Source organism: Solanum tuberosum, unplaced genomic scaffold (genome assembly GCF_000226075.1).
Source record: "Solanum tuberosum cultivar DM 1-3 516 R44 unplaced genomic scaffold, SolTub_3.0 scf00148, whole genome shotgun sequence".
Lineage (NCBI taxonomy): Eukaryota > Viridiplantae > Streptophyta > Magnoliopsida > Solanales > Solanaceae > Solanum > Solanum tuberosum.
The window spans coordinates 576,297-593,149 of record NW_006239071.1 but is presented as its reverse complement, the minus strand read 5'-3'; the positions used below and the strand labels follow the sequence as shown (position 1 = coordinate 593,149).

Below are 16,853 nucleotides of genomic sequence, written 5' to 3'. Positions count from 1 at the left end.
GAAAATTGTATATATACATATATTTTCGTTCCCCTCTCCCAGATCTCGCTCGCCACTCTCCCAGATCTCGCTCGCTCACTCACCTCTCTCACTTTATACAATTGATCTTTTTGTATATGTATACCAAAGCAGATTATACAACTGATTTCTTTTGTAAATGTTAGCGAAATATACATATTTATGTTTGCTATGGAGTGCAATTATGCAAACTTTGTTATAGTATACAAATATGAATTTTGTGTTTGCTATATGTGAAAGTTACTCTAATATAAAAATATATATGATATATTATTTGTGTATATAAATTAAATACCTATCAATTATAGATGTAAATCGTAATAAACATTTTAAAAAAAATTAACGTACACTGATAGGGAATACCTGCCAAAAAGTGATATCAACACTAATAATTCTAAAATTAGTTGCCATTTTGCTCTCTTCTTTGTCCCTTAGCTATATGAAGCCGCAGAGCTAGAGTATCACTAACTTTTTTGGTTGATAAAATTGTATTATTTTTATATATAATAACAATAATATATTTGGACGGAGTCTCATGTATCAGTTAATTTAGGTATACACATATCTTAAATTTATTTTTGTGGAATAAATAAATTATTTTTAATAGACATTCGACTCAAAAAATATCAAGAAAATTAGAACAATACATAGCAAAAAACATTGAAGAAAAATGAAACTATGTGATTACTAATTAATAATACTAATAAAGACAAAAATGACATGATTTTTTTTTATGGAAAGTGTTGAATTCTCCAACTTATTTATGTGTTTATTATTTTATATTTTGAATTTCATTCGTGATAATCTTTGACTCCGCCGCTATTCGACCACTTGCATTTTGTTCTTTCTTTCTTCTTCAGACTATGATTTATACATATGACCTCATAACACATTAATGCGAAGTATATAATGCTACCGGATGAGTCGTATTGAATATGTTCAATCGAAAATTATATTGTATATAATATATATAGAGCAAAAATAAATTTCTCCATTATATATAAACTGATATTTCTTGAATCAAGAGAAAGAATTAAATATAGAATTATAGTAACGTATGGCAATACAACATAAATATTAAAGGTGAAGTCGAGATTTGAAGTTTATGGATTCTGAACTGTCACCGAGCAATAATGATTTAATCTTGTAAAATGATCTAATCAAACCTGCTAGCAAATTTAGACATAAAGTGTGTTGTGTAGGTGGAAGGAAAATGAGGTTAAGACAAACACATCTGTAAACCAAAGTCTGAATAAGACACTAAATCACACGTTTCATATAATTTGTAATCTTCTCTATTTTGGAAAAAGTTGCCAAACCTTATTACATAAGATTTTATTTTGTGACAAAAATAAATAAGGGAGGAAAAAAAGGATCTAAATCTCTTTCACATACTAAAGGGATAAATTATTTTTACACAATACATATATAAACTTTTACCCTAAATCAAAATGATTAAGAGTTGAGACGGTAAGCAAAAAATGTATTCTATTCTTAATTCAAGATTTTAATTTTGAGCATTAATGATGATTGTTTATGGTAGCAAAAGCTTAACAACTAAACTTGAACTTTCTGACATGAATTTAAATTGATCAAGCCTCAAAGTAAATATCATATATCATACGAGAAATAAAAAAGAACAAGAGAGAGTACTTTCTCCTCATGGAATAAAAGACGGAATTTTTTCATAAAACCAATAGTTTGAGGCATAATTATTAACCATAACGATAGTTTGGGTAATTATCAAATGTAATAACAATTTCTAAAATTTATATTAGCAATACAACAACACACTCATATAGCGATATAACAAACCACTCTCTAAAATTCACTATAATATACCAAGCGAATTGATCTCTATAATATACAAAGCGAATTTCAAAAGAACTCTCGATATGTTTGATAAATATATAGTGTATAAGTTTGGTTTCGAAAAGAAAATTACTCCAAAATTTTAGTCGGTGGGAGATTAAAATAAAGCCCTTTATATATATAACTAACATTTGACACAAAACAAACCAACAAAATTTCCCAAATGGACACACAATGGAGAGACAAAAAACTATATCCAGCCTTAGGCATTTTCACCATTTTTTTTCTTTTGTATTTGAGTTTCAATGACAATTTTAATTTCACTTTCCCACAAATCTTTCTAAGACAACCTTATATGGGTTTTGTTGGGGTTAATGAAACTAGATTTTTCATCAAGAATGAAAATCCAAAGACTCAATCTTTAACATTTCAAGAATTTTACATTAATGGTTGGAATTCTTATTGGTTAATGGAGGAAAGTGTTTGGGTATCTTCAAGATTTAGGGTTTCTAAGATGTTGAAAAGAGGAGCTGAAATGGGGTTGAGTGTTTGTAGGACTTGGGCTTTTAGTGATGGTGGTGGACCTAATGATCTTCAGCTACTTCCTGGAGTCTTCAATGAAAGAGTCTTTAAGGTGGTACTTCTATTTCAAAATTGCTAATTTTTCTGTTATTTGGGTTTTTGTTTGATTTTTGTAGCATAGTTGAGCTGAGGGTAACAACCTCTATACCTCCGAGATAGGTGTAAGGTTTGCGTATACTTTACCCTCCCCGACCTCACTTTGTGGAATTTTACTGTATATGTTGTTTTTTGTAGCACTTGTTAGGATCATTGAAGTACTTATAGACTCTATGTTGCTCGGATTTTTCAAAAATGTTGTTTGCATTTGTGTTGGATACTTCAAAAATGCACTTACTTTTAGAGGATCCGACACGCATCCATCAACAATTTTGAAGAGTCTGAGCAACATAACTTATGCTCCCTTCGTTTCAGTTTGATTGTTTGGTTTTAAATTGACATGGAGTTTAAGAAAGTAATAAAAGAGTTTCATTGGGTATGATGTTGTTGTTTTTTTGTAGCAATTATTGGGATTACTGAAGTACTTATTGCCTATGTTGCTCGGAGTTTTCAAAAATGGTGTTTGTACTCATGTTGGATACTCCAAACTGCACTTACTTTTAGAGGATCCAACATGTGTCCATCAACATTTTTAAAGAGTCTGAGCAACATAACTTGTACTCAACTCTATTTCAATTTGATTATCTGGTATTTTTATTTGACGTGGAGTTTTGAGAAAGTAAAAGAAAGAGTTTTGAATCTTGTAGTCTTAAACTAAAGATATATAGAATGCACTAAAATGTACTTTAATCTTGTGGTCTTAAACATGTCAAGGTGGAAAGGTAGAATAAAAGAGTTGCTGAAAAATGGGAAAGAGACGTTTTTTTTTTCTTGAAATCAACTAAAAAGGATGGTAAGACAAATAATTTGAATGGGAGGGAGTAGTAACTTATTGAACACTTTGAGAAGTTGTTTCTTAATTCAAAAAAATGAGAATCATTTGCCAGTTTCTAAGATCGCTGTGTTTATGGTGTTTTAGGGTGTGATGTTGATTTATTTCTCTTGAAACAGAGATGATTTTATTTGTTAATAGAAGTTTAGTGAAAATAGAAGGTAAAGTTTGAGTCTTTGTATAATTCTTAGGCGTATTAAACTTAAATATTGTGCTTTACAATTGGTAGTATACCTTAATTTGTATGTTAAGTGCATAAATCAACTAGTAATCAAGGTGGCGGCCAATGAAGTGGGATGAAATCACAGGAGAGCAGAGAATTTACAAAAAATGCTAGGTGATTTTTTCATGTCTACCAAAACCTGGTAGATGGAATAACTCACTACCATTTTCAAGGTACCCATAGAATAGTCGAGATACGTACAAATTGCCCTGAACACAACCGTAAAAAAGAACAACTAACCAGCTTACATGTATCTTGTTCTCACTGGTGAGGTGTTGGGGATGGTGGAATAGTAGGTTTGAAACTTTGAATATTCAGTTAAACATCTAAAAGCTAGCAAGACGTCATTACGGATAGACCTGCTTTCGGTCATATCATTGGCATATTATGAAATAGTAGTCCAAACCGAAAAGGTTTTGTGCAAAAGTACTTTGAAAGGACAGAACTTTTTGGTGTTTATCATAATGAACATCAGCTAAAGATTACTAGAAACACTTCTGATAGTTTAACTCTGCTACATCTAGTCTAGCAATACAAATGGGTAGCATATAGTATTCTGCAATTATAGTTGCAATGCAGAATTTACTACGATATCAAGCATTCATGAGTTCTGAGTACCTACTACTATACATAGTACCTACTGCTATACTGAAGATCCAAACAATTTAGTTTTGTGTGGATAGTGGATTGCGCCTAGATGGCCGAAGATACAAATTTTAAGTAGTATTTGTTCAAAAATTGATTATATTCAGTCTTGATTATATAATCGATCTAACACCATAAGAGCTCGGCAGAAAGTAGCAATAGAAACCACAGACTAGTAGACCACCAGTAGATAAAACTAGATATTATAGTGCACATATGCAATTCCTAACGATTATCTTGCCGATGTATCTGCAAGCATACATTCACACAAGTCTGTTCATCTTACTAGACTATTACGAACTATTGTTCAGGGCCTTGCTTAGTGATGCAATTTTATGCCACATGGTATAAATTTTTACCTTCTCCCCACATTTTGATATAATCTTATCATCCTATCATTTTCAGGGATTAGATTTTGTCATTGTTGAAGCAAGGAAGCATAACATTCGATTAATCCTTAGTCTTGTAAACAATTTAAAAGCATATGGTGGCACTGCTCAATATATGAGGTGGGCGCGAGAAGCAGGTACCAATGTGTCATCATCAAGAGATGCATTCTTTACCAATCCAACGGTTAAAGCATACTACAAGTCTTTTGTCAAGGTATGTTCAAATTAAGCAAACTTAAGACACTTGACAATGCTAACTGAATACACTTTGAAGAAGCTTTTCCCGTTAAGCAATTTCTTTCTATTTACTTTCACGTGATGAACTATAAACACATTATAATTTTTTTTTACTTGTTGCGCATGGCAGGCTATTGTGACAAGAAAAAACTCTATAAGTGGAGTTAAATATTCAGAAGAACCGGCCATATTTGCGTGGGAACTCATAAATGAGCCTCGTTGTGAATCCAGTTCATCAGCTGCTGCTCTCCAGGTTAGTTTTTTGAATTATACTGCTTACTAGAGAGAGTTTTGGCCTCTCAATGACACTAGAAAAATGGCGATTTTGAAGCAAGGAAAATAAAGCATCTGGCAGAGATTACTTTTTTCTTTGTTTGTGTTAATTAGTTTGCATATCAATAGTTCTAGTACATAAAGCAAGATTTTACTCGTCCCATTGCACCTATTATGGCCAAACCTCTCTATAACTGCATTGTTTGTGCAGGCATTTTTTTGGCTGTTGTAATGAAATGTTGTTATAGAGAACATGAAAAAATCGGTTCTAAAGAAAAATTTGGCTGTTATAGTGAAGTGTTGTTATAGAGGGTGACTGTTATAGAGAGGTCTGATTGTAGTACCTTCTTTCTTTAGCTTCAATGGTAATTTCGTGAACAGGCGTGGATAGCAGAGATGGCTGGATTTGTCAAAAGTTTGGATCAGAAGCATCTCGTGACCATTGGACTAGAGGGCTTTTATGGTGTGGAGAAAACTGGAAACGTTGGATTGAACCCAGGGAAATGGGCTGCATCACTTGGAGTGGACTTCATTGAGAACTCGGCTATTGAAAACATTGATTTTACTTCAGTTCATGCATACCCCCACAGTTGGTTAGTCAAGCAGATTAAATTTGTTCCAAATCAGATACATTTTTATAGTAGCATATGTAGAAATATAAGCTCATATGTGTTTATAACTGCCTTCATCGATTATGTTAAAATATGTTTTCTTGCAGGATCAAAGGTGGTATAAATTCAGACGCGAGAGTAGATTTTCTATCTCATTGGGTTGATTCTCACATTAGTGAAGCTGAAAAAATCCTTAAGAAGCCTGTTCTCTTCACAGAAGTTGGTTTTCCTTCGAGTATACAGAAGAACGGATTATACGACAGAAATATTTTTCTGAAAATAGTTTATGACAAGATTTACGAGTCAGCAAAGAAGAAGAAAGCTGGTGCAGGAGCCTTAGTATGGCAGCTATTAGTGGAAGGAATGGAACGATATGGAGACCAGTTCTCGTTTATAGCCTGGAAGCATCCTTCTACCTATAAACTGATGGTAGAACAATCTTGCAGGCTTCTCAACATATCTTGTTTGGGTAATGCATCTTAAATATGAAATGTTTTTTATTCATTCATCTTCCTCGAGGAGACGGACAATATAGGAGAAACTATGTAATGTGCTTCGGCTGAACATCTTCCAGATCTTAGCAACGAGCCAAACACGAGGTTGGAATGATTTGAAGTTCTGATATTGCTCGAGGATATGTAAGAACTGGATGAGTGCAAGAACCAGATTTTTTTCTTTAGTACAGGCGTGAATTCGAAATTCTGTTGGTGTATAATTATAATCTCAGTTGTACATATATACTACAATAACAAGAGCAATAGCAATGTGAGTGGTTTGTTCATTTTCAATGAAATAATAAGATATTGACCAGAATCTTGTGGTTTGTTTTCTTGGTTTAGCAATATTGTTAAAAACTACTCAAGTGGAAAATAATTATGCATCAGTCCCAAATGGAAAAGATGCAAAGTAGAACAGAAAAGGTCGTTCTACGACAAGAACTAAAGCAAAAGCAAATCCAAAACAAAGGGATGTATACCAAGAGAAAGATCGATTAGTTGGCTCATTTCATTTGTATGGTTACTATGGCTGGAGTTCATAACGCGCGAGCTAAGACAATATGAGAGAGAGCCAATAAAAAGAAAGTACGAATAGACAACTTTTACGCGAAAGCAAGCTGATAAAAAATCCAATGATTCATCCATCCTAACCCAATGTAAAAGGAAGCACAGTGCATTAAAACATGCAGATCAATATTTCTGCACAGCCCAAGGTACATTCTTCGTATATGTGAGCCAACTAGCCAAAATTTGCACTATCATCGTCATGGAGATCACCAAATCGGCAGATGACAGTGTGCAACTAAAGCATAAGCATTATAGCTAATAATCTGATGAACATATATATGGCCTATGGGGGAAAATGGTTATAACGAAAGCAACTTTTGTGCAAATAAGGTTACAAGATTTCACTTGGATATGAGGTTATATGTACTTCTTGTCGATTATTTCTTGATATCCATAGAGCTCAGACCTCCTTCAGTTTTAAACTTTAAAATAGCCTTGTCAAATGTGTCTCTAACGTTCTCGCAGATAAGCATTAGATCCTGACATGAATCGTTCAATACCTCCCTAGCTGGATCTCCTGCAATAGAAGCCAGATATACCAAAACTCAAACAGAGGTCCACAACATTTCACAGAAGAACTGTATAAACATATGGAAGCATTAAAAAAAAAAGACAATTGCGAATTGCTATTTCCAGGCGGTCGTATCAGTACACAGGTTATGCATGCTGTTGCAATCTCTAATTGAAAAATAAAATAGCTTTATATTATTCCTTCTAATCGAAAATATCAACAAGGAAAACTTCATATGGAGAAACATTGCTACACATTAACTCCCTAGTGGAATGGGCTTCTAGGAATTATGTTTGGTCGTTTGTGTACATCAGAACAAAAAAAAATATAAATGAGATAATCTTCTTAACTGGAAATACCGCGCAAAGATATCTCAGTTTTCTTAGACTCCATAAGGAGAGAATAGTCCACTTGGGCGGAATAATAAATAAAGAGGACTACAATCTTTGTATCATACAAGTTGGAAAAAATTATAGATAGAGGAGAAATCTTGCAATTAGGTAGCAAGGATAAAACATGTGGAAGCAGGATACCAATTTGAACATCAGATTTTAAAAAAAGTTTATAAAAGAACAGAAAATCCAGTACACGAATCACCCCTGCATTGCTATTGCTAGAGAAACGTTTAAGCTTTTCTTTTATAAGTTGGAGAAATCATTGATAAAGATAAGTTGGTGAAAGTTTTTAGCTTTACCAGTAGTCTGAACTCTTATGTTCACTCGTGCATCGGAGGGATGTGGAATGCTGTATCCACAAAATGTTACTCGTGGACTGCAAGAAAGTGGATATCAGTTAATCATATCATCTTAAGCTTGTTGCACAAAAACTCTGCTTAAAAAAACGGGGTGAGATGGGGGGCTTGAAGACTGAACATGCAAAAACAAGATTAACATGAGATCAGAGGAATGTTACAAAATGAGATACCCAGGCCCCCTATTTTACCAGACACTAAACTTCAAACAAAATTCTGTAATATGTACTGTAATTTGTATGAGGAAATAAAGCGAACACTGAAAGTATTAGCAGTGATTACTGCATAATGAAAAAAGCAATGAAGAGGTGAACTACTAACTCTTGATTTAGAGTGAATCTGACAGCATTTGCCAGCGTATGGTCCTCATCTGTCAACGAGAATGTTGCTTTAGATTGATCTTCAAATGAACCATGTTCCATTGACTGTTCACAGAAAGGATATCATTTGAAAAACAATTACCAAATCTTCGGAACTCGGAAAAAGAAGAAGAAATTTATGGATATCAGATGAAAGAAGGAGAAAAAAGAGGAACTATCATAAGAAGTGAGGTAAGAGCTATCAAATGAGTAAGAAAGCACACTTCTTTAACCTTATACAAGTTTCTCCTGATAAGTGCTTCTCTTAAGAACAAAAAATACTGTATTACTATAAGAAAGCAGTCATATCATGAAGAATCTTAATTATACAAACGACCAAATGATGAATAACTATGAATGTTCAACTAGTCAAAGGCTATATTGCTCGGACCTCTGTCGGATCCTTCAAAAATGTACTACTGTTGGAGGATCCGAGACGCACTGGACAACATTTTTGAAGAGTCCGAGCAGCACAGGTCAGAGGCAATGCTTTTCGAGCTTTGGTTCATATATAAAAAATGCTTCAACAGACTACTGGGAGCACCAGATGATGACCAGAGTTTTCATAGAAAGTATTCCAAATCTTGAAATTCAAGGTGCATTCGCTTAAATTACACTCTAAAAAAAAGGAGCTTACTTTTTATCTTAGAAGACTACTGAAGCACCTTAGCTATACAAAAATAGTGAAAACTAAAGCCGAATTTAATCATGATCAACGCTAAGGCTAATCCAATGAAATATAAGTGCAAGAGCCATCTAAAAAGGAATGTGTTCTTATTGATGGAACAGTAGACTCAACAACTAGTCTAGAGTTTATTCTACATATACAACATTGTCGAGATGTTTTATGCTGCAGGAAACAAGTCAAGAGTATTACTGTTGAACCAGTGAATATTCTATCTTAGTGGCTTGAATATAAAAAAACGAGTTATCTGCTCTTCAGCCTATAGAAATTGTTATTTTTATTTCTATTTCTATTTTTTCAACAATAATTGTATTTTCACCAACAGGAAGCAATTACAAGAATCTCAGCTTATTCATGCTAAAGCACACAAGAACCTCTTAACTATAACAGCCAAAATAACTTACTATCTATTTTTTCTAGCCGGTATTCATAGATTATACATGAATTATATACATATATTATACATCAGTTAGGTTTCAAATACCTTGAGCTAGGAAAATCGAACGACGGCGGGCGGCGGCGGCGGAGCAGCAGGAGAGCAATGAGAATTGGTTTTTGGGCGACAATTGGGCTCCTTATGTGGGCTGTGGGGTATTTTGTTTTGGGCCGGATGTGATATATGGGCTAAGGCTAAAGGGGCTAATTGTAGAACTGATATGTAATGGGTAAACAACATAAATTTCATTACTTTAAGAGCTAATTATTTAGATTCGCCTAGTTTGTAATATTACGTTCCTTATCAGATTTTGGACTTCGGATATATGTATTTGGCGCGTTCAGATACATCAAGATACATGTACGTGATTAAAATTAGGTGTAATTTGTTATATATACATTATATTCAAGTGGACTCGCATGTTCTGACTTTCTCGCTCGCCTCTCTCTCCTATCCCACTTTCCACTCTCCTTTCTCCCTGAATCTGATATACCCAAATACATCTATTTGGTGTAATTCACATGTATCTGGGATGATTCACATGTATATGGGGATCTCACTCTCCTCCCTCCTATCTCGCTCACCTCTTTCCTTTTCTCGCTCGCCACTCTCCCTAGTTTAGTGTATATGGTGGAAAAAATACATATATCTAAATATGTTTGATTTGAAATATGGTATGTAATTATTAATTAGTGAGATAATATATTATTTTAAACTATAGGGAAAAATTGAAAAAATATGATAGAAATATTTGTATAATTAGGTAGTTTTCCAATATTACAAGGGCATGCTAAAATACAAAAAAGGCGTAGAACTCCAAAAAAACTAGATCTCCTTGATGATGAGCAAAAGATCTTCTCTTTTATAATTATTATAAACATGTCTTAGATGGCATCATGACAACTACTTAATTGTTTTATGTGAAATATTCCATTTCTACACAACCTTACTTCCATCATTGTTTATGCTTTTTATGAAATGAATTAAAAAACCAAGAAGAAGAAGAAGATCAAGAAGAAACATAGAAATGGAAGGGGAGATCCACAATTTTATTGTTGTATGGGTTATTGTCTTAGCAAGTTTATGTTATTCTCACACCATAGCCAAATTCATTCCAAAAGGCAAATCAAGATTTGTGGCTATAATTCCAATAGTTTGTCTATTTTACATTCTTCCTCTTTATCTCACCTCCATTAATCTTGGTGCTACTACTTCTTTCTTCATTACAGGACTAGCCACTTTCAAGCTCATTCTTTTTGCTTTTGGTAAAGGCCCTTTGTCATCAACCCCATCTCTACCACTTTCAACATTCATTCCCTTGGCTTGTTTGCCTATAAAGTTGAAAAAATATTCAACTAGTGATAATGTTGAAACCAAAAAAAAGACCACAAGTTCAACTTTCAATCTTGTTACAAAGATTGCACTTTTAGCCATTTTGATTAGGGTGTATAATTATAAAGAAAATTTACATCCAAAATTCATTCTCTTTTGTTATTGCCTCCACATTTACTTCATGTTAGAGATCATGTTGAATATAGTTAGCATCGCGGTTCGAGTGGTGAGACGAGTTGAGCTCGAGCCAGCCATCAACAATCCTCACCTGGCTAGCTCGCTTCAGGATTTCTGGGGTAAGAGGTGGAACCTCATGGTAACTAATATACTCCGTCTGGCCGTCTATGATCATGTTCGTTTGGTTATTGTGGACAGGATCCCGAGGAAGTGGGCCCCAATTCCAGCTGTGCTGGCCACGTTTTTCGTCTCGGGGTTAATGCATGAGCTATTTTTCTACTACATTGGAAGATTGAAGCCTAGTGGTGAAGCCATGATGTTCTTTCTAATTCATGGAGTCGCTTTGAGTGTTGAAATTGCTATTAAGAAAATGTTCAATGGCAAATTTTTGGTTCCTAGGATTATTTCAGGTCCATTAGCACTAGCATTTATTATTTTCACAAGTTTTTGGTTATTTTTTCCTCCTTTTTTGAGGGGTAATACAGAGCTTAAATTATGTAATGAATATATTGCTTTCTTTAAATTTATTAGGTATGGTCAATTAATTAGTCCTACCAATATCACATGTCCACTCCTGTTATAATATTTATTCATGATGGACTAAGGTTTGTATGAGTACTTATGATAGAGTTAATTTGATTTCTTTGTGTAACTTGCTATTTTTTTCTTACCTTTAAAAGTTCAAAATTATCGTCACTTAAATTTGTCTAGAGAAGAAGTTTCATATTCTTTAGAGCATTTCCCGATATTATTAAATCATCACTATGCTTGTGGCTTTTGTTTTCTAGAAAAACAACAAATTGATATGCCTTTCTCCAATAATAATTTTTAAGAGGATGATGTTGAATATCGCCATCCTTAATAGCAATATATTAACGATGTTTCTCTTAGTTCTCTCTCCAAAATTCAAATCACCCCAGTGGTCTAACTAATGAAAATTCACATGCGTAGAGCTAAATTATAAGTGTAAAATGATGTCATTCATATCACCCTATCTTTTGATGACATTGCGGTATATATATTCTTGTAAAATAAAAGTATAATGAAGTAAATATTCCTTGAAATTAAAGTTCAAATAATAATAATAATAATAATAATAATAATAATAATAATGATAATGATAATATGTGTGCTACTGGTTATTAGCTGCAAAATGTTACATAATTAATTAATAGGATCTAAGACACATTATCAAGATCTACAAGATATTATACAAAAAGAGAAGACTTCTTGAACCATCGACCAATAGTGACAATAATACATTTATTTATTATAAAGATAATTTATATATATTATGTGTTTTAACTAATTTATTCAATTAATGATGGCACATGGAAAAAAAATTATAAAGCAAATTCACGTCATATTTTCTTTGTTTCTCTTGGAATTTTGTAAGCTAAATTATGTTTGGTTATAATTTTTGAAAATAATATTTGATTATTTGGATATACCTTTCCTAAAAACATAAATTATAATTTAAATCGGTGTCACTTCTATAGAAATAACAGTTAGAGTAACGTTTGAATTTTTTTTTAGTGTAAATGAAAAAGAGAAAACAGAGTTTTGGATGTTTTCCAAATGCTAAGTTAAGATTTTTATTGTTTTTTCTTTTATGTGATACACATTGGTCGAACAACAATAACAATAAAATAATAGTGAAATCTTATAAGTGAGGTTTGGGAAGGGTAGAAGGTATACAAACCTTATCATTATCTCGTGAAGGTAAAAAAAATATTTCTGTAAGACCCTCGGCACAATTACAACAAATTCCAGTATGAAGAAAATGTGACACATGCATGTTTATTGTGTAACATATATATATATATATATATATAGGTAGTTTAATCCATCATTGGTCGAACAACAATAACAATAAAATAATAGTGAAATCTTATAAGTGAGGTTTGGGAAGGGTAGAAGGTATACAAACCTTATCATTATCTCGTGAAGGTAAAAAAAATATTTCTGTAAGACCCTCGGCACAATTACAACAAATTCCAGTATGAAGAAAATGTGACACATGCATGTTTATTGTGTAACATATATATATATATATATATATAAAGGTAGTTTAATCCATTTCTACCTAACCCCACTTTCACATGTTCCCTAAGGTGAGTAAGGTCTAAGTCAACAATCATATAATTGTATGATGATTCATATAATATGGTTTTTTCCCCCCTGATAGAGATAATAAAGACATCTATAAGTTCCGTCCATTTTTCAAGAAGAAGAAAAAGAAACATAGAAATGGAAGGGGAAATTCACAATTTCATTGTTGTATGGGCTATTGTCATAGTTAGTTTATGCTATTCTCACACCATAGCCAAATTCATTCCCATTGGCAAATCAAGATTTGTGGCTATATTTCCAATAGTTTGTCTATTTTTGTTTCTTCCTCTTTATCTCACATCTATTCATCTTGGTGGCACTACTTCTTTTTTCATTGCATGGCTAGCCACTTTTAAGCTCATTCTTTTTGCTTTTGGTAAAGGCCCTTTATCATCAACCCCACCTCTACCACTTTCAACATTCATTCCCTTGGCTTGTTTGCCTATAAAGTTTAAAAAATATTCAATTAATGATAATGTTGAAACCAAAAAAAAGACCACAAAGTCAACTTTAAATCATGTTACCAAGATTGCACTCCTAGCCATTTTCATTAGGGTGTATAGCTATAAGGATTATTTGCATCCAAAAATTATTCTCTCCTTCTATTGCTTTCACATTTACTTCATGTTAGAGATCATATTTAATATGATTAGTGCCGTGGTCCGAGGGGTGAGTCGAGTTGAGCTCGAGCCACCCTTCGATGAGCCTTACCTAGCTAGCTCGCTCCAGGATTTCTGGGGCAAGAGGTGGAACCTCATGGTAACTAATATACTCCGTCCGACTGTATACGATCCCGTCCGTTCGATAGTGGCGGACCGGATCTCGAGGAAGTGGGCCCCACTTCCGGCCGTGCTTGCGACGTTTTTCGTCTCGGGGCTAATGCATGAGCTGATTTTCAACTACAATGGAAGATTGATGCCTAATGGTGAATACATCTTATTCTTTCTAATTCATGGAGTGGCTTTGAGTGTTGAAATTGTTATCAAGAAAATTTCCAATGGCAAATTTTTTGTTCCTAGGATTATTTCATGCCCATTAGCACTTGCATTTATATTTTTCACAAGTTGTTGGATGTTTTTTCCTTCATTTTTGAGGGGTAACACAGAGTTTAAAGCATGTAGTGAATCTATTGCTTTCTTTAAATTTATTAGGTATGGTCAATTAATTAGTCCTACCAATATCACATGTCCACTCTTGTAAGAATATTTATTCATGGTGGACTAAGGTTTGTATCATATGTGTTATGATAAAAATAAATTACTTCGAGTGCAACGTGAAATTTTCTACTTTTTTGTTTTCTTTTTAGAAAAGACTAAAAAGGTTATTTTGGCTTATCGTTTTTCAAAAGAAACGTTCACTTAAATTAGTTGAAAGAAAAATTGAGAACATTTCTTGATCGAGATTATTAAATCTTCATCATGTTTGTGCATTTCGTTTGCTAATAAGATGAGACATTTGCATACCATTCCCCAAATTGGTTCAATAAAAGTCTTTATGACATTCAACAAATTAATTATAGAAAATCTTCAATAATAGTACTAAGATGATGACATTGGATGTCCTCATTCTTAATAATGGTCGACCATGAAATTTTCTAAAAACATTGTTCGATAATCACAACATGACGTTGTTATTAGGTTTAAATAAAGCTATTGATGTTTGCCTTTTTGACGTTCATACTCTTTATATTTTTTTTTCTTTTTAAAATTGGTTTGCAAATATATTTGTTCTAGTTGTTGCAAAAAAGCATTACACTGCTTTTTCCGTACTTTTTCTTATAACCACTAAATAAGATTTAAACATCATATATATATATATATATTTCATGTGCACATTTAACCTGCTTATATCGGACCCGTGCTTGCACGGTCATCCATGCTAATAATTACGTATTATATTTGAAATACTCTACTTCTACCCGACCCCACTTCCACATGTGACATGTTCCCTAAGTCAATAATCATATCTTTAAATTCCATTTATCTTTCAAGAAGAAGAAGAAGAAAGAGAGAAATGGAAGGGGAAATTCACAATTTCATTGTTGTATGGACTATTGTCTTAGCTAGTTTATGTTATTCTCACACCATAGCCAAGTTCATTCCCAAAGGCAAATCAAGATTTGTGGCTATATTTCCAATAGTTTGTCTATTTTTCATTCTTCCTCTTTATCTCACCTCAATTAATCTTGGTGCTACTACTTTCTTCTTCATTACAGGACTAGCCACTTTCAAGCTCATACTTTTTACTTTTGGTAAAGGCCCTTTGTCATCAACCCCACCTCTACCACTTTCAACATTCATTCCCTTGGCTTGTTTGCCTATTAAGTTTAAAAAATCATCAAAAACTAAAGATGTTGAAACCATCAAAAAGGCTACAAATTCAACTTTCAATCTTGTTACCAAGATTACACTTCTAGCCATTTTGGTAAGGGTGTATAATTATAAAGACAATTTACATCCAAAATTCATTCTCTTTTGTTATTGTATAAACATTTACATCATGTTAGAGATCATATTGAATATGGTTAGCGCCGTGGTTCGAGGGGTGAGTCGAGTCGACCTCGACCTCGACCCACCCTTCAATGAGCCTTACCTGACTAGCTCGCTCCAGGATTTCTGGGGCAAGAGGTGGAACCTCATGGTATCTAATATTCTCCGTTTGACTGTCTATGACCCCGTCCGTTTGTTTGTGGCGGACCGGATCCCAAGGAAGTGGGCCCCAATTCCAGCTGTGCTCGCCACGTTTTTTGCCTCGGGGCTAGTGCATGAGCTACTTTTGTACTACATTATTGAAAGATTGAAGCTTAGCGGTGAAGCCATGATATTCTTTCTAATTCATGGAGTCGCTTTGAGTGTTGAAATTGTTATGAAGAAAATGTTGAATGGCAAAATTTTGGTTCCTAGGATTATTTCAGGTCCATTAGCACTAGCATTTATTATTTTCACAAGTTTTTGGTTCTTTTTTCCTCCTTTTTTGAGGAGTAATACAGAGTTTAAATTATGTACGGAATATATTGCTTTCTTTAAATTTATTAGGTATGGTCAATTAATTAGTCCTACCAATATCACATGTTCATTTCTGTAAGACTATTTTTTTCATGGTGTACTAAGGTTTGTATGATTTATGATACAATTAATTTTAATGTTTTTTTTTTTGTATTTTGGAAAAGATTTTAAAGGTAGCTTTGGTTACCGTCTTTAATCAAAAACAACGTCGCTTAAATCTGTCGGAAGAAGAATTTTCATATCCTTGAGAGCATTTTCCGATCGAGCGTCAAAAATAGATTTATTTAAATTTTAAAATTTGAAAAGTGCCACATAAATTAAAATGGATGGAGTACGTTCTTTCTTCTTTCTTAGTACACAAAATTATTAAACTAATCTTTTTGTGTACTTTTTGTTAATAAGCCACAATGCAACTATGATTGTAACTATCTTGTTAGCTTTCAACTAAAAGCTAACAAGATTTTTAGTTACATATTTATTATTTAGTTGTATGAGCTATTTATTACTCATTCCTTTTGAATTTGTTAATTTGATTTTGATTTGACACATAGTTTACGAAAGTAAATTAGATTTTGAGAAAAAACATTAAGTGATACTTGAAGTTGTCCCGGATTTTTAAAAAAACATCTTAACTTTGCGTGCGTCATATTACCCCACAAAACATTCAAAATCACAATAAATACACATTTTTTACACAATATTT

General features: G+C 33.2%; 3 protein-coding genes across 3 annotated transcripts; 2 read left to right on the top strand and 1 right to left on the bottom strand.

The window, feature by feature from the left end:
* Positions 1–2,039: 2,039 nt before the first annotated feature.
* On the top strand, positions 2,040–6,531 carry LOC102597875 (mannan endo-1,4-beta-mannosidase 6-like). The gene is made up of 5 exons (XM_006352298.2): positions 2,040–2,464; positions 4,614–4,811; positions 4,965–5,087; positions 5,489–5,700; positions 5,826–6,531. The coding sequence occupies exons 1-5, from the start codon at positions 2,054–2,056 to the stop codon at positions 6,199–6,201; spliced, it is 1,320 nt and encodes a 439-aa protein (XP_006352360.1). The 5' UTR covers positions 2,040–2,053; the 3' UTR covers positions 6,202–6,531.
* Positions 6,532–6,872: 341 nt separating this feature from the next.
* LOC102597561 (DNA-directed RNA polymerases I and III subunit RPAC2-like) lies at positions 6,873–9,660 on the bottom strand. The gene is made up of 4 exons (XM_006352297.2): positions 9,573–9,660; positions 8,366–8,469; positions 7,988–8,064; positions 6,873–7,299 (listed from the first exon to the last, which is right to left on the bottom strand). The coding sequence occupies exons 2-4, from the start codon at positions 8,464–8,466 to the stop codon at positions 7,160–7,162; spliced, it is 318 nt and encodes a 105-aa protein (XP_006352359.1). The 5' UTR covers positions 8,467–8,469; positions 9,573–9,660; the 3' UTR covers positions 6,873–7,159.
* Positions 9,661–13,283: 3,623 nt separating this feature from the next.
* LOC102604309 (acyl-CoA--sterol O-acyltransferase 1-like) lies at positions 13,284–14,345 on the top strand. Its single transcript, XM_006352399.1, has one exon. It carries the CDS (start codon positions 13,284–13,286, stop codon positions 14,343–14,345), a length of 1,062 nt encoding a protein of 353 aa, XP_006352461.1.
* The last annotated feature ends 2,508 nt before the right edge of the window (positions 14,346–16,853 follow it).